The sequence below is a fragment of the Terrapene carolina genome, unplaced genomic scaffold (genome assembly GCF_002925995.2).
Source record: "Terrapene carolina triunguis isolate 2854851 unplaced genomic scaffold, T_m_triunguis-2.0 Scaffold210, whole genome shotgun sequence".
Lineage (NCBI taxonomy): Eukaryota > Metazoa > Chordata > Testudines > Emydidae > Terrapene > Terrapene triunguis.
In genome coordinates, this window is record NW_020664561.1 from 40,474,447 (window position 1) to 40,498,607 (window position 24,161).

The following is a 24,161-nucleotide window of genomic DNA, read 5'->3' on the forward strand; positions in this document are numbered from 1 at the left end:
TTTGTTTGTTTGTTTGTTTGTTTGTTTGTTTGTTTGTTTGTTTGTTTCCTAGCTGCTGGGATGGAGGGAGTTGCCTTCAGAAAACCCTGTGTTATCAGCTTACTTCAAACTATTAGGCCAAGAGCTGACCTTTGCTGACATCAACAAGGATCTCATTCAGCAGGCTATGAAGGTACGCACTCCCCCTAATTTTGTCTGAAGTGTTTGGCAGCTTTATCTCCTCGTCTAACCTGCTGTATCTCTGTTACATTGTAGCTTGTGACTGGACCAGCAGACAGACACACATGGCTGAAGAGAGTGATCCATCAAATCCAAAATGGCATTGCAGGACGATGGGTTCAGCCATTATATTCAGGAGAATTTCGGCACATCGTCCCTATCACTGTTGGTTGGCCATTGGAATACAGTTTATATACTACTGCTCTGGCACATGCAACGGCCCGTGGTGAGCTTGAGAACATAAGATTAGCTATATTGGATCAAACCATGGGATGGGAGACAAATTAGGAGGCAGTGGAGTGAAAAGTTATGAGAACAGAAAGGTAGGAGGGACTAATTTATGTAGAGCCTTGAAAGCCAGGACAGAAAGGGAGGAAGGAGAGCTAGTGAAAATATTTACAGATGGTTGGGACATAGTTGCAGCAGCAGGCAAGGTAGATGATTTTTGCTGCAGTGTTTTGGATGGACAGAAAAGGGAGAGGGTGAGGTAAGAATCTGAAAAACCAAAGAGAAGAAGGTGACAGTACGCAAGGTCAGAAATAACCAAAACCTGGACAAGAGATTTTGCTATAGGAATGGGGAGGAATGGGTGGATTCTGAAGGTGATGCATAAAAACACGCAGCAGATTTAGTACCAACGTGGAGAGAGAGGAACTGAAGATGGCTCAGTAGTCACTGCGTGGAATTGCCAGTAATGATAGGGACGGGAGCCGGAGTAGAGGGCTTGCAAGGGGACACGAGCAGTTCCATTTTAGACATGTTGGTTTTAACGGGTGGTGGGATATTTAGTGATCATAAGATTATGCAGAAGAGTTTTAAATTAGACAGTATTATTTGACTCTCTCTTTCACTGCAGCAGTGAATCTCACAAACTGACTACACTGTGGGTGAAGAGACATTTTCCTTTGCTTTAAACTTGCCTGTCATTAACTGAATTGAGTGGTCCTTTTTGTCCTGTATGATGGTAATGTGTCAAAGAGAGGGACCTTACCTTTGAGTAACAGTAAATTTAAATACCTCTTTACTGTCCCCTCTAATTCTTTTCTTTTCGAGGCCTAATTTTTGCAGCCGCTCACTGTATGTAGGTCTTATGATATCATTTGCTATCTTTGTTGCCCATCTCTGGATATTTTTAGTCTCTCTTAAAACGAGCAGGCTAAAGCTGAACACCTGCCTCCAAAGGAGAGCATATACCATTGTTCAATATCATATCATTAACTTTTGCAATAACTTCTATCCCCAAATATCGCATTCGCTGCCCACTGGCCCAGTTTCTTCACTGAGGTATCCAACTGGGCTCCTTTATTTCTTTCCTTTAATGAATTTTGGAAGTTAAGGGCTGATCAGCATATGTAAGCATTTTAGATGATGTTTGATTCTTATCCCACTTAACTGGTTACTCCATTGACTTGAGTGGAGTTGTTTCTGATTTACAGTGGTATAACTGAGAGCAGAATCAGGACCTATATTTATCAGTGTTCATCATCTTCCATTTATCCAATCTGAATATCATCTACCATCCTGCCATCAAATTCACCAACACATATAAGTCTTCCTGGATTTTCTTGGAATCTTTTATGATTTCTACACATAGAAACAACTTAGTGACATCAGTACAAGTCACCAGCTTGCTCACCACTTCCCCTGCAAATCATTAATAAATATAATAAATTAACTAGCCCAGGGCCACCCAGAGGATTCAGGGGGCCTGGGGCAAAGCAATTTTGGGGGCCCCTTCCATAAAAAAAGTTGCAATATTATAGAATACTATATTCTTGTGGGGGCCCCTGTGGGGCCCGGGGCAAATTGCCCCACTTGCCCCCCCCCGGGCAGCCCTGAACTAGCCTTAGTTCTAGTATGTACCCTTCATGTTCCTGACTGCTAATGTCTCTCTACTCTGAGGAGTAGTTGTTCACTACATCTCTGAGTTTCTTATTGATTATCCAGTTTTTAATTCAGGACAAGACTTTGCTTTTATCACCCTGGCTTTTATTTTCATTAATAATCTGTTATGAGAACCTTTTATCTTTACTCATTTATTTTTACTTTTACCATCTTTTACTTTTTTTCTCGGTCTCTTGTAGTTGATGTAAAGCTGTCCCCTCCTATATCTGGTGATTTTAGACCTTCACAGTTGTATGAATCCAACTTGCAACTTCGTGCTGACATCAGCCCAAGGTAAGGAAAGTGTTCTCATTTTTATCTTTCTGAGATTTACAGAGACTTCTATAGAAAAGGAGTTCTACCTCTTAAAGAGCAGTGGCTAGATACAGTGTCTGTTTGCTTATCTGTGGCAATTTCACTCTCTTTCAGTATCTACTTTAACACAGTGGCAATGATGGGAATCAACACAGAATACTTTCAGTCTTCTATTGAAATTCACTCCAAACTCCGTGTACAAGCTCCATTGAAATTTGATGCCAAGATAGACATGAAGGAAAAAAGTTTTAAGTTTGGAACAACCCCATGCCAACAGGAGACTGAGATAGCGATGGGAAGGTAGAGTTGTTAAATTTCTGTCATTTAAAATATTTTTTGTGTGCAATCTATTGGTTTGTGAAACCTTCCAACACAATAAGCAGTATAATCATTTCACATGATCAAGGATACATGTGACTCATAGTTACATTGCACCACTTTTGTGCAATGTAATTCATGATTTCTTTTGTTTGGGTTTTAGGTTTTTTTTGTAATATGGGATAAAATTTTCAAAAAGTACCTAAATCACTTTGAAACTTAATTCCCACTTTCAAAAGTGACTTAGGGCTTGGCTGTATGAATACTTAGTTCATGGCACGCTAGGGTGTAAATCTACCTTGCACTAGTCTGCTGCACACTAACTGTCTGTGCGGTCTCTGCTGCTGTGCACGAAAAGATCTTTAGTGCACTTTAATCTACTCCCATTTCAAAGGGTGGGTAGATCAAAGTGCACTAAGGAACTTTCAGTGCCCAGCAGCAGGGTCCACACAGACCCATAGCACACAGCAGGCTCGTGAGAGGCAGTGTACACCCCTGCTTGTTCGTATAGGCAAGCCCTTAGGCACTCAGGAACCTAAGTCAAATGGGTTTTGAAAATGTTACCCATTGTCTTGTACCAACCTGCAGTTCATCTAGAACCAAATGATTTCTAAGTCATGTTATTAGGCTGCAAAAATGCATTTATAAATATTTATTTGGCTCTTACAGTTCAGTGTTCAAAACTGTATGACTCTTAAAATAGAGACATTAATAGAGATGTGATTAAATCCATCCAACAGCCCTTTGGAGCTACTTATAAATAATATTTCATGCATAATCCCACAGGCATAAGGCTTTTGCTGTATCAAGAAATATAGGGGAACCAGGCACAGTGAAGAAGATTCCAGTACTCCCAGAAGGTACTGGATCAAATATTCTGAAGGAGCATTTCAAATCATCTGAAAGAACTTCGAGAGAAGGTGCCGTGACGGTAACTACCTCTTCTATGTTTGTATATTAATATTTATTTTCTCTGTACTATATGCATGGTGATATTTGTACTTCTTGTCTGTGAAATGCTACCAGTGTACTAATGTGTTCATGTTTAATGCAGCAAAGAGAGGCTTCTGACATCCTACCTAAGAAATATTCCTATGGTCCTGAGCAGGAACTTCACCACAGTGCAGAAGGAAAAACATATACTCAAGCCATTTGTGTCAAAGTGACTCGTTTTGGTTGTCAGGCCTGTTTTTACAGGAGATCACGAGATGCCTCTGTTTTAAAAAATACATATTTTCACCGATTAATTGGAGAACATGAAGCTAAAATAGTTTTGAAACCAGGTATAGTATTGAATACAAGATTTTCTGTTTATCCATGTCAGTACAGCTGAAGCAGTATATCTCCTAATGGATGTATCTGGTGTGTAGCCCCTACAGATGCAGCTATAGACAAAATACAGCTGGAGATTCAGGCAGGATCTAGAGCAGCTTTCAAAATAATCCAAGTGGTAACCCTAGAGTCCGAGGAAGAAGATGATTCATCTCCAGATGACGTGGTTCAAATGAAACTGAAGAAGATCCTAGGAATTGAAAATGTGTTTAAGGTAATTGACTTTGAGATGTTGAGGGTGTATGGGGCAGGAACCCTCTTTAAACAAATAAAAAGCAACGATTTTAAAATACATTATGGAATATCTGCATGGAAAATGGAGAATAAAGTTAGTAAGAAGGGTACAATTTCAAATGAAAGGCGTGTGTGTAAGTCAACATCAAAGGCTTGAGTGGAACTTGGGTGGTGCATAGACCTGATGTTGGCCCTCTGCACATGGATGAATTTCAGCCTAAATAAGTGGGCACGGTTATTTTTTCACCCCATCTTATTTAATAATCATAGCAATAAGATAAAATAGTAACAATTATTTCTTTTGATGTATCTAATCACCAGCATCGTTCTTTGAAATGCTGTTGCAGGTTGCAAATAGAACTCAGCGGTACAAGAAAGGAAAGACCCAGATGACAGAGTTCCGGGTAGAGCCCAATGCTAAATATCCATCTAGTTCATCTTCTTCATCCGCCGACACTTCCTCCTCTTCTTCTTCCTCCTCTTCTTCCTCCTCTTCTCCCTCCCCTTCTGGTAAGAAGGTCAGAAATCAAGATCCGAAAGACGAAACATTACAACCTAGAAACAGAGATGAGAGCAGCAGCAGTAGTAGCAGCAAAAGCAGCAGCAAAAGCAGCAGCAGCAGCAGCGGTGACAGCAGTGACAGCAGCAGCAGCAGCCGTAGCAGCAGCAGCAGCGACAGTGGCAGCAGCAGCAGCGACAGTGGTAGCAGTGACAGCACCAGCAGCAGCAGCAGCAGCAGCAATAAAGCACCTCGACCTGGAAGCAGGCATCAACTCGTCAGGGAGCCCAACAGCAGCAGCAGCAGCAGCAGCAGCGATAGCGAGTATTCCAAAACACAGGTAACGTATGTGTGTCACTAGACTGCATGGTGGTGCTGATGATGATAAAGTCAGCGTGAGTTACATTTCGGATAGCAGGTGGCTTTGTGTTGTATATCAGGAAATTATGAATTGATACTACAGAATACACTGGTCCAATATTGTGAAAACTGCACTGAGAACCCCACTTCCACCAGGCAACCACCTGTCTCAGGTGACCCCTGTACAGTATCTTCAGGGTTTCCACTGCTTTGTCTGAGATATTGCTACAGGCCACCAGAACTAGGCCACCAATTTTTGTTGGTTTATTGGTCTCTCTCTCAATGGGTTTTGCTGTTGCGTGTTTTAGTCTTAATTCTCTGGTGGAATTTCCAGGGGCTGCTAATTTAGGAGCATTAATTTTTCTATTTAAACATTTCAAGATTTATACTGTTGTTTTTTAGTCTGAAATCCTTACTTACTTCCAGTGCTGCACATTTCAATGCAATTACAGAAAGCAGGTTCTTCTATGTAAGGCTCTTCAACTTTCTACTTTTATCATTTTCAAAGAGAACTCCAGAGATCTATCAGTATCGCTTCAAGTCAGCACATACACAGGAGGTAAGTTTTCTTCACTCATTGCATCTGACTTGACATGGGTAGAATAAAATCCTGAAAGAACACACATGGGAATTACTACCTTTGTGAAGGAAAATAATTGGTATTACAGTCTTTATAATAGCAAAAACAACAAGGAGTCCTTGTGGCACCTTAGAGACTAACAAATTTATTTGGGCATAAGCTTTCGTGGGCTAAAACCCACTTCATCAGGTGGGCTAAAAAACACTTCATTAATTTTAGCCCACGAAAGCTTATGCCCAAATAAATTTGTTAGTCTCTAAGGTGCCACAAGGACTCCTCGTTGTTTTTGCTGATACAGACTAACACGGCTACCACTCTGAAACCAGTCTTTATAATGTTTACAGTTTCTAAATATGTCCCAGTGTTTTGTAGAAATATAAGAAGCCAAGGCTCTGGGATTCAGTGAGGGGAAGGGTCCCAGAGCCCAAGTTCTAGCTGGAGCCCGAACATCTACACCACAGTTAAACAGCTGTGTAGCCCCAGCCTCCGGGCTTGAGGCAGCTGATCTGGGCCAGCTGTGGGTGCTTAATTGCAGTGTAGACCTACCTTAACTCTCATTTTAGGTGCCTAAGTGCAACATTTAGTGCCACTGAAATCCCCAAACCCCCACACTCAGTTGCTGCCTTGCCCTGTAGGTGCCTGAATTTCCACCAGTGGGCATGCACAAACCTGCCTAAATCCGACATTGCTGAGATGTTCGGTGTCCTAGCTCACACCCAGCAAGATTCTCAAACTAGGCAGCCCCTCATCTATCTCCCCAGCAGGGCCTGATAAGTGTGCTCTGCATACCTCTCCCATCAAAGGCAGCCGGGGTGACCACATGTGGGAAGAGGAGCAAGAGTGTGTCCATCCCCCATAAGACCCAATAGCCAGGGCACTGCTAGGATCTGGGAGACCTATTTCAAATCCCCCCAACCCCTGCCTGATTTGGAGCAGAAACTTGAACCTAAGTTTCCCAACTCCCAGGAGCATGTCCTGACCGCCAGGATGTTCGGTATTCTGGGTGGATGGTGGCTAGGGCACTCTTGGGTATGTGGGAGATGCACGCCGAAGTCACTGCTTCCAAATGTTCATTTAATTATTTAGACAAAGTGGAACAGCTCTACAGGAGAGATTGAGAGAGCCCAGCCCTGGAATACCCTGTAGCCTGTGGGTCAGGGTACTCAGCTGGGATGTAGGAGACACAAATTCAAATCTCTGCCCCAAATTGGGCAGAGCAGGAATTTGAAAACAGCCCCAGCTCCAGGGCTATTGGCTATAATGCAGGCTTTCTCTCTCTTGTTTTTTGTAAGGAGCAGAGCTGGCTTAGGTGCCTAACTCCAGGTGAGGGTTAATGGCTGTGAATCCAAGGTGAAGTTAGGCACTTACCTATCTTTGAGAGGTGGGGCTTCGAACATGCCCCTCTCCCTGGCATTTCCTATTGCTACTTTAGGTGGCTCCCCACTCAGCTGGCTGGTGTTTGTGAATCTCTTTCTGAGGCACCTAATTCTCCCCATGCCTTGTAGAGGAGCATGCATACCTAACTCGGGCCTAAGGATTCCACTAGGTGACAGAGTGCATAAAAATTAGGTGTTGCAACACTCACTGGCACCACCACGCCTAAGTCCCTTCATGAGTTTAGCTCAAAATCCCTGCCATGAGGAACTTAAATAATTTGACAGGCTCTGATAACTTGACATCTTGGGCTAACTTCTCTTCTGATATGAACTAGCGTAGCCTCATTGACAAACACGGTATCAGTGAAGGATGCTTGTTAAGGGCCTGATCCAAAGAGGAGTCAATAGCAACAATTTCCATTGCAATCAGTGTTTCATGGAAAGTAAAGCGACCAGTAGGAAAGTAAGATGAAAAGTGGTGGTTCATCCGTTCATGGGATCAGGCCCTACATTCCTAAAGAGCAATGGACTGAGTCAGTGCTACTCTTTTATATCAAACCAAAGCTTAGCTGTGTTGCAGTGATTTTGGTATTATTTTATACGCAGCCATAGGAAGAGCTTGTAAAGCACAAGTGCTATTTGAATGCACTGTTCCTGTGTAAATAGTCTCAAATAGAGAGCAAAAGTGAACCTGACTTATGGCTTGATCCTGACAAGCCTTATCCATACAAGTAATTCTTACTCATGCAAGTAACCCAATGGGTCTGCTCAGATACATAAGAACTACTTGGGTAAGAAGATCTATGGGTGAGCAACAATTTGTAGGGTTAGACCCAAAGATATTAAAAAGGAATACGATTAAAGGTTATTGACAATAATCTGGTAATTAGAATATGCTTTAGCAGAACATTGTAAACGAATATTCTACATTGTCGTTTCAAACATCTTCCTATGAACTAACTTAAATTGCTCTACTAAGGATGTTTTTTTTTTTTATTGTTGCAGTATCCCAAAAAGGAAGTCCCAGGCAGCAGCAGCGCCACCACCAGCAGCAGCTCCTCCTCCTCTTCCTCCTCCTCCAGCTCTAGTTCTAGTTCCAGTAGCAGCGAAGACACCAACAGAGCAGGTTCCCGGGTCAGTTTCTTAGTCTTCAAGAAATGCAGTATGCAGTGTGTTAGCATGAACTTGCAATTATTGTCCAGCTAATGGGTAAAGAAAAGTAGCTGCCATATTAAATCACATGGAGCCAGACTGTGCTGACTCTTGTTTACAAGCACAGGAGAAACATGTCTGTGCAAGAAACCTTCCCTCCCTCTCCCATGTTACACAACTGTGCCACCAACAGGAGCAGGCCACATGCTTCCAACACTCTGTGAAACACAGGACTGCTTGCTCCTATTTCACCTGGAGAGCAGGACCAATCATGGAGCAGGACCCTATTGTGCTAGGTACTGTACAAACGCAGAACAAAAAGGTGGTCTCTACCCCAAGGAGCATACAGTATAAGACAAGAGATGACAGGTGATATAGACAGACAGGCAGGGTGGTACAAAGAAACAGCTTGTCTCCAAAGCTTAGTGCTGAGTATTAACAACAAACAGTATACCTAAAACATGCTGATTTAATGTATTCCGGTATTATTACGTGAATAGCGTAGCTGAAGTCGAAGTATCTTAGATTGATTTACCTTGGGTCCTCATGGGGCGGGATCGACGGCCGCGGCTCCCCCGTCGACTCCGCTCACTCCGGTGGTGTTCCGGAGTCGACAGGGAGCGCGTTCGGGGATCGATATATCGCATCTTAACGAGACGTGATATATCGATCCCTGATAAATCGATCGCTACCCGCCGATACGGCGGGAAGTCTGGACGTACCCTTAGACACTTCTTTTTATTTCCAGAAAAATGCACTTGTGCTGATTATTTGGGCTAATCCCACAGCTTTTACTCAATGTTCACTTTGTGAAAACACCCATTGATACCAACTGGAGTTGTGGCTGAATAAGCATTGCAAGTTTTGGCCCATTACATTTTTATTTATTGTATATTATATGATTGTATATCTGTAATGTGTCAAATTACATGCATTTGTCAACTTCTTACTTTCTATTTATATTATTTGTACCGTAAATAAAAGCTAACATAATATAGTAATTCTGTTGTAATATTGTTCTGAGGCATTTTTTTCCTCACTTGCCTTTAGCCTAAATTTTTGGGAGACAGTAAAGCACCAGATCTGGCTGTTATTCTTCGTGCTCTTCGAAATGACAGAAAGCTGGCAGGCTTCCAGTTCGTGCTATATACAGATTTATACTCCACCAGACCCAGGATACAAGTGTTTGTGTCAAACATCACAGGATCAAGCAGATGGAAAATCTGTGCTGATGCTTCAATCATTAATGCTCACAAGGCAACGGTAAGACTCAGAAATAACACCGCACCATTCTACCCACAATACAGCGATCTCAAGTATGTTTTACTTTTTAAAAAATGGAATGTTTTTGTCTCCATTATAGGGTTATCTGAAATGGGGCCAGGATTGCCAGGACTACAGGATTTCTTCAGAGTTTGTAACTGGCCGGTTTGCTGATCACCCAGCCATTCAAGTGAAACTGGAGTGGCCTAAAGTTCCTTCAAGAGTCAAATCAGTTGCCAGCTGGTGAGGTTTTGCCCTTTCATTTCAGCAATTTATTTTATGGTGTCCAGTTAAGCTGGGAAAATCCATATTCAGCAATGAGCTTCCAGTGATTGACTGATTGACTGTCTCTTTATTTTCTCATTTCTGATTTGTTTGAGTTTGGAAACTCATCAAATGACCCCTAAGGAGTATAAGATAACCATCTACTGTACAAACCTACCATACTGTACAAGTGGAAGGTAATCCTTCTATACCAGGCAGAAGTTACTGAAAAGTTAGGGCCAGATACTCTATGTCACGAAGCTCTTGTTCAGTAAAGCAGGGAGTGAGGTTGGGGCCTGCCAGGGAGACCATTATGGCTCACTGTTTCTCAAAGTGGACCTGTGTTGCCCTGGGGACTGCTCTAATTTATGCCAGTTGCTGTGTATGCTGGCTCTGTGCCACATAAGAGCTCCTCCACACCAGAGGACTTTTCAGCTGTCTTCATCATCTGCTCTCAGCCACAACAAAGGGGCTGGTCCTTAATATCTCCTCTAACTTATGGTCAGATAGACAATGCCTCAGATATCCAGTACTTGAGTGCCTGAGGGACCTGAGTAAACTTTACCGTTAAATCATGTTTTTCTTTTTCAAGGTTTTACACTTTCATCCCAGGAGCTGCCTATATACTAGGCTACTCTGAAATACAGCAAAAAAATCCTTCTCAACAGGCCAAGTTGATTGTGGCTCTAACTTCTCCAAGGACTTGTGATTTTGTCGCCAAACTGCCTGAGGTAAATATACAGCATAATCATGCCATCACATATTTCACCCGACAGAATACTTCGATATTTTTTTTTTATTAGAGCATTCCAAAAAAGTATTTGAAAACATTAGTTCAGATTAAAACCATGATATTGATTCACTGTTGTCTATGGTACTTTTACTTTCTTTCCAAGGACATTCATGTGGTGATATTTGTTCAGAGAAAGTGCCATGAATACTTATGTTAATCTGTGTTTGTCCAGCCATCTTGGAAACTCTTTTTGAGTTTGGAAGTTATCCACTCAGAAAGCAGAAACAATACCATATGATTTAGGTGACCAATCACATAGCAGGCGTGAATACTGGCAATAGTCATGGTGAAGAGTTCACGAGAAGTGAATATGTTGAATTATGTTCACATAAACTATTTGTCAAATAATTTAAAAAAACCAATATTTTTGTAAAAATCTAAGTCCTCCCGCAGATAATTCACAAACAGGAAAAGAGGCTGAAATCAACAGATAAATTATTTGCTGTGAATAGCTTGCTGAACTCTATTTTAAATCTGTTTTCTGATTCCTTTTCAGCTGACCATTTATAACAGAGCCTTCTGGCTTCCGTTATCATTGCCTGTAGGGCCATCTCTACCAGCCTCAGCACTGCAGCCCCCGATCTGGAATTTCTTTTCTGAAGCACCATCCGCAGTCCTGGAGCATCTTAAAGGTCAGCAGTTCACTCTCTTCAGAGACACAAGCTCTACAGGCTCTATCATTATTTTAGCATTGTCTGATAATACATGGAATTGTTTTTCTCTTATTAAGAAATAAATAGCTCTCTAGTGATTTTTTTCATTATGATAATGTTAAATCATTTCCAACTGTAGAGAACATAATGTATGGTGCACAGAAGCCCCAAAGTATTTATTTCCACATTGGAAATCAGAATATTAAACTTTCCAAAGAACTCCACATTGGTGCACGTACTGCTGTTGTTTCACATCCAGTCTGTCTGCAAGAGTCAAGATAAATTTACACAGGAATCCATGAATTCACTTTAATCATTTGTTCTGGAAAATCTGAACGGATACATTTTGAATTGTCAGAAAACTCATTTGTTGCTAAAATGTGAGGAATATATATTTCATGCCTTGCTTAGAGATTATGGGCACTGAGTAGCCTAAATCCCAGGTAATCTTAGAGAAAAAAATATCATCTGTTGTCTCACTGAAATGGAGAGCCAAAATAAAATATTATATTTAAATAAATATCTCTTATGAAAAGGAAAATATTCACTTGTTTCTATGGCATGTTTTCTTTTACCAGCTCGTTGCTCAGTTTCCCAAGACAAGATCACAACCTTCAATGAGGTACAGTTTAACTACTCACTGCCCACAAACTGCTACCACATCTTGGCCCAGGATTGTAGCCCAGAACTGAAGTTCCTGGTAATGATGAAGAATGCGGAAGAATCTGCTGACCTTAAAGCAATTAATATCAAGCTTGGCAGTCAGTAAGTAATTCTAAAACTCTTTACAATAATCCAGTCCTGAAGTGACAAAAGCACCTCGAATAAAACACTCTTAGCTTCTGCTGCAAACTTGATGTACGAGATTGCAAACTTCACTAAAAAAAGACGGGCACTCCCCACTACATTTTCCTCGGAGGGAGCAGATGTTACCTCTGCCACATACTCTGCAACTCATCAACCCCACATCCATTTTATCTGGACTGTGATTTGGCCAGTTTGTTTCCATCCAACTCCTTTTCTGGCCTGACACTGGAAATGCAAAGGTATCACACCATCCAGATGTAACGCAGAAGAGACTTCTGTCTAAGGCCTGCTCTACACTAGGGGGTGGGGGATCAATCTAAGTTACGGAACTTCAGCTACATGAATAACGTAGCTGAAGTCGACATACTTAGATCTACTTACCGTGGTGTCTTCACTGCGGTAAATTGATGGCTGACGCTCCCCCGTTGCCTGCGCCTCTCGCCCTGATGGAGTACCGGAGTCGACGGCAGAGCGCTCAGCGGTCGATTTATCGCGTCTAGACTAGACTAGACCCCCGTTGGATTGATGGCTGCCCGTTGATCCAGCGGGTAATGTAGACAAGCCCTAAGCGTTACATTGGTGATATTGCACCCAGAGTTGTGTCAGTGTTTCCCTTTATACCTCATGTGCATCTTGAATAAGATGGATGGCAAAACAGAACATGATGTTACCCCACACAAAAGGTGGGATGGGCATCTGTGATGTGCATTTATGATAACTATGATGTTGAAACAAGATAATGCTAAAATCAGGGATATTTAGTGAAAGAGGTTGTAGTCTGGACATGGTGTGAATATAAATTCATTTTTTCCTCTTTTCAAAGTGAAATTGACATGTATCCGGCAAATGGACTTCTTAACCTCATGGTCAATGGTGTTGAAACCCCAGTGGAGAATATCACATATACATCTGACTTTGGTAGGTGTCCATTTAGCCCTTTCTCATAGGTTGTATCAGGAGAGAGAGAAATATACTCCAGTAAAGGTATTTTTATCATTTTGGCAGTGATATTGCTTGAAACAAACATTTTTACCTTTGTACTTAAGGCTAAAGAGTAATATTTACTCTTTACAAATTGTGCATTTATTTACATATTTGCAGATCAGCATTTATAAAGACAGACTAGAATTGGGAACTTTTGAAAAGTTAAGCAAGAGACAGTTGAGGTTAATTGACCCACTGCTCCCTTTCTAAAATATGTAGGCATTTAGGATTCTGACTCGCAGAAGTTCTGAACTGGAGGAAGGGTATTATTTTATCCCAAATGTTTTGATCACATATATGATGAAACTTTTCCAAATATAGCTTTTCTTATAATTGCCATATCTATATGTTGGGACTTTTTTGCCAACTTGACTTATATGTGACATTTGGGGATTTTATATCAATAGAAAAAATCAAGAGAAATATTTATAAAAACAGAACACTAACAAAAATTATGGAGAACTGTAGGAATAAAGTCAGCCACTAGGCAGAACCTATTCTGTTCTCTCAATGCATACACATTTTGTTCTATGAATAGACACATTGAAACTTTGTTTACAATCAAGAGAGCTGGATACAGTACAGTTGTACCCAACTTGGTTATAATAACACAGTTAAAAGCTGTAGGACATAGATGGGGCCAAACATTTCCAAAACTGGATTAACATTTTGGGAGTCCAGGGTTTTATCCCATTATCATTTACTTGGTTACAGGTAACTGCTATAAATGGATCAGGTGACTACCAAGTTGCAGTCAAGTCTCCTGACTCCATTAAAGTGTAGACAGGGCCTTAATATCTACAAAAATGTGATACTAAGTATTGGCGGACTCCATTATTGTTCCCTGAAATAAATAGGAACCTGTTAATATTTACAAAGGAAAATTAATACAAAAGTGATTGTTAAGGCCATAGAGTTAAAATTATGTTTCCCTAGTTCCTGCCAACAACTACATTCCATATTTGCAAATTTTAAGGAAAGTAATTAGTTAATATACAGTGTGTTTTGGTTCTTCAACAACAACAAAATACCTGAAGAAAAACAAGGCTTTGATTATATTTTTACAGAATTATTATAAAGATTATAAAAGATCATTTGTATTTTTATTACAGATGCTTCTCTGATGATCAGCAATGAGAAGAAAGGTCTATCACTTGTGGCTCCTGACTATGGCATTGATAAACTATATTTTGATGGACGTACATTCAAGGTATTTTTCTCTCCTCTGCAAGTGTTTTCATTTGCATAAACTTCCCAGAAAATCCACAAAATGCCGTATTTACACAAGGGAATCTCTGCTAATCAGATCACAAGATTATTTTACTCCATTTAGTGATAAAGCCCCAATTCCGCATTCAGACTCCAGTATCCATACTGATTCCTATTCATTGAAGTAGATGAAACTTTGCATGAGTGCAAGGGTCTGCATTAGCAAAGCCAACTTTAAGATCAGGGTAAAAGAGTTTACAGAATAACAGCCTCCAGCCAGTCATCATAATATTCGTCTCTTACACAGCTCCTCTCCTCTGAGGATCTCAAAATGTTTCACAGACATAGAGGAATTAAGCCTCAGAACATGCTGGTGTGTTAGATAAACTAAAACATGGGGTGGTGAAGTGACTTGCCCAGAACACACATTGAGTCAGTGACATAGTTGCAAAGAGAACTCAGGAATTCTGAATCCCTGTCCCCTGTACTTCTCATTATATAACTCTTCAACTAGTCAAAACTCTGATTTTTTAAAAAACTCTAATAGAAGAATGCTCTGCTAGGAATGTAGAAGATCAATAAATGCTATGTATAGCAAGTGCTAATTGAGCTATTAAAAACATACATCAAACAAAATGTTTACATCTTCAGCATCAATCATTTAATAGATTAGACATGGACACACGGATTTTCAAAAGGACCTAATGGAGCTAAGCACTCAAATAACTCTCACTCAGGCCCCTTTGAAAATCTCAGCCAGAGTGATTGTTACGGAAAGCACAGAATCAAATCTTGTTCTTTAAAAACAAATATCTTGGCTTTGCCTTAACTTTTATTTTCCTCTGCAATTATGTTACCTCAGGAGACCATTCTGTAACAAAATTCTGCTTCATTGACATTATCCTTAAATATTAACTTGAATTAACTTTTACTTTGTTTTCACAAAGGTTCAAGTTGCTTTCTGGATGGCGGGGAAAACATGTGGCATTTGTGGAAAATATGATGCTGAAAATAAACAGGAATTTCAGATGCCCAGTGGATATGTAGCTAAAAATGCAGTGAGCTTTGGGCAGTCTTGGATTCTGTCAGAAAAGCCTTGTGCTGGCGGTATGAAAACTTTACTATACATAATGTATGATTACTACAGCTAGTTAGAAAACTGAATTTCCATCCTGTGGGAAATTGACATTTTGAAAAAAAAATCTCAAATAAGTATGAAAAGTTGAAATCTTGAAATATTTCTCAGAACAGAAATTCCAATATAATTTGATTCAGAAACATCAAAAATACTTTATTGAAATGATTCATTTTGATAACGTTGAAACGTTATAAAATATTAACTCGGGTATATGAATATTAAATATAACATACATAATATTAAAATTAAAGTTTAAAAAACTTTAAAAAATTTAACGTTGAAATGAAACAATAAAGCCATAATGAAACCAATCAAGAGGAAATGAAAGAAGAGAGTAAAAACAAAATACTCCATTTCAATTTCAAATAGTTTCCAAAATTTTCCATTGAGAATTGCATCAAAATCAACACATTCCTGCAAAAAAACTTGTATTTCAATGAAATAGCATTGTTTGACAGAAAACTTTTCCATCAGATTTTTTTGACCAGCTCTCATTATTACTTTGAGTGATAATTTAAATTGTTGGATCAATGCAACTATTTTTGGTCTGATCCAACAAAGCACTTAAGCACATTCTTAACTTTAAACATGTGAGTACTCCCATGGATTTCACTGGCACTACTCATGTGCTTAAGGTAAAGCGCATGCTTAAATGGTTTGGAGGTGGGATAGCTCAGTGGCTTGAGCATTGGCCTGCTAAACCCAGGGTTGTGAGTTCAATCCTTGAGGGGGCCATTTAGGGAACTGGGGTAAAAATCTGTCTGGGGATTGGTCCTGCTTTGAGCAGGGGGTTAGACTGGAGGACCTCCTGAGGTCCCTTCCAGCCCTGATATTCTATGATTTGATGAATTGGGGCCCTTGTAGTTTATTCAGTTACATCAGTTTAAATTACAATGCCGTTCAGCATATATAGTGCCTACATTCAATGTGTGCATAGAGCGTAAAATTATACTCAGCAGTAAGTTGAGGTTCTTCTCATCCTCCTGTAACTGGCTGTAGCGATCACCGAAGATCAGATCTATCTGTTACTGACCAATGGGGATTGTTTCTTCGTCACAATAACACCCAGCTCTACCATATATCCACAAATATATTTAATCAGAATGGCCATGATATTCATGCCATTCTCTATTGATTATTTTTATTTCTGCACAGCTCCAGGTCCTTCTCCTGAAGATTGAGATCTATTCTCTGTTAAACTCAGGTCTCGCACTTACTCAGTGAATCAACTTACCCACATAATATTCATTAGGAAATACATTAGGTTAAATATCTCCATATTCATCTAGAGATAACTCAGGACTCCATCTGAAATAAGCATCCTATATCCCCATATATATCTAATTAAATAAAACAAAGGAAAATTATTAGTCAGGGATATTGCTTTACATGTGATCCATATAGAATTTTGGATGGAGCCAATATTAGATATACACAAAATATCACTAGCAGATGGAGAAATTTGGGGAAAATCTAAAGCCATTTACACAAGGTTTTGAAATATCAATGATTATTTTATTTGCAGCCTGTAAATTGCAGCGCTCACTTGTGAAACTTGAGAAAACAATTCGGCTTGAGGGCGAAGACTCAAAATGCTACCCTGTTGAGCCTGTGCTGCGCTGCATGAAAGGATGTTCAGCAACTGAGACCACCCCAGTTTCTGTTGGCTTCCATTGTCTGCCAGCTGGTAAGTCAACAAAAAATCCTATTATAGAAGCTATCCAAATATTTACTAATTTAGGCCCTGATTAGCCAGGTGCTTAACTTTAAGCAGGTGAGTAATCTCTGTGATTTCAATAAGACTACTCACATGCATAAGCTTTGGCATGTGCTTAAGGACCTCACTGAATTGCAGTCTTAATCAATAACATTTGGTGTGTGACACTATCTTTAGTGGATGTAAAAATAAATATGTTGCCTGTCAGCATTTTATGACATTTTTCCTGGTAATGACTTTTTAAATCTGTAGCTAAATGAAGGTCCCATATTATCTATTGTTTATTTATCACTGTCTATGGGCCTGATCCTGCTTCCATTGAAATCATTGGAGTTTTGTCAATGGTTTTGGGGGGTAGAGCCAGATTCTAAGAGAGCAACTGAGATTTCACGAATATTGGTATCTACAATGCATTTTTCTTTGTTTTCAAAGTTTGACATTTAAAAAACAATAGATTCAAAATGAACTAGTATAAATGAGCATTATAATTGCTGTCTTTTAAATAATGATTAGTTTGTTGTGATGGCTGATTTTCAATCCAGTTAGTCAAATGAAATGTGCATGATAATTAGGAGAATCTAAGGGCAGGTCTACACTTACTTCCTGGTCCGGCCGTAAGCAATCGATCTTCTGGGATCGATTTATCGTGTCTTGTCTAGACGCGATAAATCGATCCCGGATCGATCCCGGAAGTGCTCGCCGTCGACGCCGGTACTCCAGCTCGGCGAGAGGCGTATGCGGCATCGACGGGGGAGCCTGCCTGCCGCGTCTGGACCCGCGGTAAGTTCAAACTAAGGTACTTCGAATTCAGCTACGTTATTAACGTAGCTGAATTTGCGTACCTTAGTTTGAAGTGGGGGGTTAGTGTGGACCAGGCCTAAGTCCAGTCAGTGTACTAATGAAGTCTGTATAACGAATCCCACGTATTGCAAATTGACTGTTCTTTTTTCTTCATTCTTATCCGTCATTTTTCTTCACTTCCAGATTCAGCTGCCAGCTTAGTTGAGGGACAGATGAAGCTTGACCAGAAGTCAGAGGATATACAGGACACAGTTGAAGCCCACACAGCATGTTCATGTGAGGAACTACAGTGCATTGCATGAGGCTACAGTTCAGCAGATTAGAAACTTGGAGCATTATTTTTATACTGTGATGCCAGAAAATTCCTCCCAGGCAATCACAGATATGTTAATTTAAGTGTTTAAAGTCCTACTGAATCTTCTTAGAGAAAACTGATCTTTCAAGGAAATGTTAAACTTTATCGCTGTAGAAACAATACTGACTATTCATACATATGTGATTTCCTAATAAATCTGTGCATCTAAAAAGAAATGGTGAAGAGTCCCTTATTTCACAGTATATAGAAAGGAAGAGGTCTGTTTTACTTCATGTCACACACACCTACTTCCCATCTTAATGGGACTGTTCAATGTAGTAAAGAATTGTTGTTGTTATTTATTATTACTCAGCACCTAGGAGCCCTAGTCAGGGACTAGCATTCATTGTGCTAGGTGCTGTACAAACACAGAACAAAAAGACGATCCCCACCCTTAGCTTACAGTTAAGTACAAGACAAAAGACAACAGAGGATACAAACAGACAGGGGAGGACAAGAAGTCAGCGTGAGAGGTGTGGTCTCAACACATGTGGCCTAAACATTGACAAGTTTTTTGTAGGTCTGGTGGCAAAGGAGAGTTTCGAGGAGAGATTTAAAGGTGGATAATAAGGTTGTTTTGTGAACATTTATGGGCTGCACCTCCCAAATGTGTGGGGCAGCATGGGAGAAGGCATAAAGGGGCATGTTTGAGAATTTAACTACTTAGTACTTAAAACTACTTACTTCAATGTATAAAGAGCCTAATTCTGCTCTCACACCAGTGTGAACCAAGAGTTTTTTAATTGCAGGCAGTGAAGTTACATCCATGTAAAACTGGTGTTACTGAGGTCAAAATCAGGCCCAAAAACGCTTGTCCTTTTTGTGTGAAAGTCTGGTGTCAATGGGCGTTTCACCACTGACTTGAGTGAGGACTGGCCTTTACCTTTTGTGTTTATCCCCATTGACTATTAAGCATCCTGTTGAGGAATATTGCCACCAAGCTATTTCATTACTGACACCTTTTTATTTTTTACATGCCACTCTGTTGATGCAAAGCAGAAGACAGTCTAACTGGCATCGTGAGGCTTAGTTAACGTTTGCAATGCACTTTGAGATGAAAAGGTTTTATATAAGTGCTAAATATTATAATTACTTGTAATTATCACTTATATAGCAGCTTCTATCTAAGAATTTCAAACCTTAATTGATTAAATTCACAGCATCCCTGCGAAATAGGTATGATTGGTATTATTATGCTCAACATACAGACAGGGAAACTGAGGCATCAATTAGTTAAATGACTTACCTATAGTCATGACATGAGCTAGTATCAGCTCTGGTACTGAAAACCAGATCTGCTGACTTCAAGTCTTGTCATCTCTGTCCCACTAGATCATGGTGTATTATTTTTCATAATAACTATTATTATTTTATTAATATTCATATATACAGAAAACACTGTGAGAGATTTGTACAGGTTAGAATTATCATAATTGTGAGCTAGCTCCTTCTCACTGAGGCTGATACTTTCAACATTTGTGACTGTGTGTGAGGATTTATTGTTTGAAAACATGGCTCCAAAGTTAGTGGGAGCATTAAGTGTTAATGTTAATTAAATTTTCAATTACTTCATGGTTACCCTGTGTTACAAATAGTGTGATGTACACAGCTGCTTTTTTAATACTTGGAACTATCTCACTATCACCCACCTTAACTACATTGCACTCAGTGGAGTTGCTATTTTGTAGACCATAGATCATTTGGAAGTCAACTCATTTCTACTATGTCCTTTGCTTTCTAACAAAGCAGTATTAGGACAGTTGCATTATAGAGGATATGGTCTGGCATGAATCTTTCAGCACTGAGGCTAGCTTAATACCAAAATTACAAACACACTGCACTCTGGAGCTGTGATGGAAAATACAGATTTCATGGATATCCCATAGTGCACTATTGTAAGAGAACTCATCAGACTACAAAGCCTGAAATAAATATGAGACATGAACCCACCAGAACTCCAAGGGATGTGCTGGCATAAGCGTCATGCCCGACTCTCATTCTGACCAATGATGGTCAGTCTTTGGTTGCAGCTGCATGCCCCTTTCTCCCTCCCTTTCTGCAGCCAAGCTCATTCCCTCACACACCCTCTCACCATCATGAGCTGTCTCAGCATGGGCTGGATGCCAAGCCCTACTCATCTTCCGTTTATGTTCACAACATACCCACAGAGATGTGAGATAAACATACTTTTGCTAGAACATTGCAATGTAACACTACTTTATTTCTTAGAATTCAGAACAGTGACACTCAAGAACCCAAAAACAAAAACACAGAGAGAGAGAAAACAGGCTTCTCCTTGAGGCAGTGAGGCACAATTCACCCCACCTTGCTTTAAATTGGCTTTTTCCAGACAGGTTGGTTGCTGACTGACTCAGACAACCCAGACCACAGGGCTTCACTCAAAGCCCCCTAGTCTGTAAGCAGAATTAGGAAATCTCTCATGCTTAAAGTAATCGCTGGTCATTTAAACCAGTTTCCAGTATACCACGCTTCCGAGGCATCGTGCCAATCTTTGGAAGACTTTCCCTCTTCAGGCCTCCCCATTCAAACTCAAGGAAGAAGAAAAAAGAACATAATGGGTAAGTTATTGAGGCAAAAAGATCCTAAAAGAAAATGGACAGATACCCTTACAAAGCAGGAGACCTGCCCCAAGCAAATTCACCTGACTACAGTGGGAGCCGAGAGCCAATCAACAACTTTCTCAACCCCAATGGCAGAAGCAGCTTCTGAGCTGAGAGGGGAGCAGTGAACCACTCAATAACCTCCTGCTTCACAACAGTTCTGGTAATGGTTTTTTCCCCTATTCCACTGCAGTCAATGCACAAAAGCACATTATCCTGTTTTGTAGGGCTCTAAGCCAATAAGCAAATGTCCTTTCTGGGCTCATGTGTCCTGGATGGAGACTTGTCAAAGAGGATAATTTTCTTGTAATGTTTTTATTTATTTATTTTGAATTTTAAGTAAATAAGAAGCCTCTAGGCAGCCCTAATGCCTCATTAAACATAAAATAAAATCCCAGTAGCATTAATGCATTCCTTTAAACAGGAACTCAGCCAGCCACTTACAGAGACTCCTTTCTGCCCCACAATCATCGTGCAACGCCAGTACATCCTCAGCCAATCCAAAAACCCTCTCAGAGGTCTGTTGTAGTGCACCAGAAAATCACCAAATTTGGACAATTTTGGACTGAGGAGAAAATTCCACAGTCCTAGAGCCCTCACAGAAAACACTCTGCCAGCCTCTTCTACTTGAACCACATTGCAATGTGCTTGCAAGATGCTGAACTGGTTCCAAACTTCTCCAAAATGTGGCGTGGTCAGAAATGGGATCTTTGGTCAGCCCTTGGTAGCAAGAAACCAGCATGGAAATTCAGACCCAGCTTTAGATCCAACTTTATTCAAAATTTGGTGATGTTCAGAATCAGGGATCTGGCCTGGGCTCATTTCTAATGAGTAACACTCATAAACACCCCTAAAAGCACAATGCTGCCAAGCAGCTTAGCCACTGAACTTCCTAAAGTGCCAGGCTAAATGGCATAGGACTGAAATAGGGATACTGTAAGTGGAAGGCCAGGGATGATCTCAGGTGTGTTTCTCAACTCCAAAAGAGCTAAGGCGGGATCTCTACCTGATGCAGCTGTTTTGTGAAACACTGATTTTATTGTCTGAATGGTTCTCTCAGCCATTCCAGTAGATTGTGGGCAACACCAGCCCATGACTAGAGGGTGTTGGGTCATTCACCAAAGTACACAAATGTGTGTGTGTGTGTGTGTGTGAGAGAGAGAGAGAGAGACTAAATATGATTCTCCAACACAGCAAATCTATAACAGCCTGCTACTGATTTGCCGTATTCATGAGTCCTATTTATTAGCAGGGCATTCATCTGCTCCAGCATATGCACAGACTGAGCAATCAAGGTCTGACAGGAAGAGCAGCGGTGGCAATTTTCAGGGGTGTTTGGGGTGCTGGATCCACTGCCACAGGCAGCGGTGACTGGCGAGTGCTGTAACATGTTGTGCTCCAGCTGATCTGTATAGACCCTGCCGATGCTCTCTAAAAGGTATCTACTTTGTGCAGATGTAATCCCATTTCCGACAAGACTCAGTGCTTAATTTGTACCAGGGCTGAGCCATGGCACCTCTAGGCTTGGCAGTTCATAGCTCTGGCACCTCTGGGATTGCTGCATCAGTTACGGATGTAAGAAAATTGCTTGAGCCCCGGCACCCCTTTCATTACAAATGAAGCACCGACAGGACTCCATTAACATACTCTAGGTACCTTTCAGAGTGCACCAGCAGAAGGCAGATAGAAAGAAACATTTTACAATGCTCTACAGCAGGGGTTCTCAAACTACATTGCACCGTGACCCCCTTTTGACAACAAAAATTACTTCACGACCCCAGAAGGGGCTTCAGCCCCAGGCAGGGGGCCTGTAACCTACCCTGCTGCCCAGGGTTGAAGCCCTGGGGCTTTGGCCCTGGGCGGTGGGACTCGGGCTTTGGCTTTGACTCCGGTCCTTAGCAACTCTAAACCAACCCTGGCGACCCCATTAAAATGAGGTTGTGACCCACTTTGGGGTCCCGCCCCACAGTTTGAGAATCGCTGCTCTACAGTTTACATCCCTCCAGTCCAAGTGCAGACTAGTGGTGGGTTGCTAAAGGTGAGCAGTGTGTGGGTGTTGCTAGGGTGATTCCTAGCTGGGGATGGGCCTGGTGAGGGGAATTCTTAGCTGGAGAAACTGGTGGGTAGGTGCTCTAGGGGAGGTCCTTAGCGGCGTGTCCAGGAAGCATCAGGCACTAGGACTGGCTTGGATGGTGGGCTGTCTCTGTCTCCCCCTCTCAGGCTCTGCTGGCTGGGGCAATGCCTGAAGCTCAGTGCTGCAGTGAAGGCAGCAGAGTTGCTGGCGGAGGCCTCACCAGGCAGGGCAGGAGAAGTCGGTGGCAGAGAGAGGGAACACAACAGAGGGAGAAGAGGAGGATCCTGGAAAGGAGGTCCAAGCCTGGAACTGGCCAAGGTATGTAAGGACTCAAGGTGGCGAGGCAGGGCAACTTTCCTTGGGCTGATCCTCCCATTCTCTCTGTTTGGGGACGGGGCTAGGGGTAGGCGTGCCATGGGGACAAGTGGGCATGGGTTTTTTCTGCTACGCTGCACTGGCCCCAAAGTTCTCCAGCTGCCACTGTGTGTGGCTATCCAGGACTGGAGTGAGCAAGTTTCAGTCCCCAAGAGCTCTGAATTACCCATTTCTCTGCTTGCAAATGGAACATGGTTACTCACTAACTCTTTAGGGATGCCATGTCTTGCAAATACAGCTCTCAGTTTAGCATTGAAAGAGTGTGCTGACTTGTCTTGCAGATGCAGAACTTCTAGAAATTTGGAAAAGTAGTAGCTAGGAGTGTTTGCCGAAGTCAAAAATATCTGCAGCTGTCTTGTGCCATGGACCATCAGTAATCTCATGAGACCATAATGGGTTTTTTTGACCTATATTTCTGACATGCTCTGCGTTATTCTGTGTGTTGGGTCAGACCTGGCTTAGCTCTTGCTTTTGTTCGCTGAACGCTTTGATGTGATTCATGTAAGCAGTTAAGCATGTCCTGCCATGTTGTTAATTAATTAACCTTGTTGTAATGAAACACTGTAGTGTCTTTCACAGCCCAATATGGCTGCCTGGCCAGCCCTCATGTACAATACTGTGTAAGGCGTGCATTACAGGACTTCTCTGCATCCTCCTTCAGTTTGGTTAACAAATCTGTGCTGAGTGTGGCGGTGATCTCAACTGCAGAGACAACCTTTTCTTCAGTGATGTCACCATCTGTAGTATGTTTCACTGTTTGATGATGTGTTACTCCTGGGCGATTCTGCACCAAAAAATTAAAAATTCTGCACACATTATTTTAAAATTCTGCATATTT

The 24,161-nt window shown here is 41.2% G+C and overlaps 1 protein-coding gene across 1 annotated transcript in view; it reads left to right on the forward strand.

The window, feature by feature from the left end:
* The window catches only part of LOC113407300 (vitellogenin-2-like), a 27,854-nt gene extending 9,447 nt beyond the window's left edge, over positions 1–18,407 (forward strand). The window contains exons 16-35 of the mRNA XM_029912371.1: positions 53–172; positions 256–445; positions 2,304–2,397; positions 2,533–2,718; positions 3,523–3,667; positions 3,791–4,019; positions 4,107–4,282; positions 4,650–4,787; positions 5,670–5,720; positions 8,123–8,251; positions 9,320–9,532; positions 9,633–9,775; positions 10,389–10,527; positions 11,086–11,221; positions 11,821–12,007; positions 12,873–12,967; positions 14,146–14,243; positions 15,190–15,349; positions 16,906–17,067; positions 18,082–18,407. Coding sequence (XP_029768231.1) covers positions 53–172; positions 256–445; positions 2,304–2,397; positions 2,533–2,718; positions 3,523–3,667; positions 3,791–4,019; positions 4,107–4,282; positions 4,650–4,787; positions 5,670–5,720; positions 8,123–8,251; positions 9,320–9,532; positions 9,633–9,775; positions 10,389–10,527; positions 11,086–11,221; positions 11,821–12,007; positions 12,873–12,967; positions 14,146–14,243; positions 15,190–15,349; positions 16,906–17,067; positions 18,082–18,200 — 2,910 coding nt within the window. The 3' untranslated portion in view covers positions 18,201–18,407. The remainder of the gene's footprint in view (positions 1–52; positions 173–255; positions 446–2,303; positions 2,398–2,532; positions 2,719–3,522; positions 3,668–3,790; positions 4,020–4,106; positions 4,283–4,649; positions 4,788–5,669; positions 5,721–8,122; positions 8,252–9,319; positions 9,533–9,632; positions 9,776–10,388; positions 10,528–11,085; positions 11,222–11,820; positions 12,008–12,872; positions 12,968–14,145; positions 14,244–15,189; positions 15,350–16,905; positions 17,068–18,081) is intronic.
* The last annotated feature ends 5,754 nt before the right edge of the window (positions 18,408–24,161 follow it).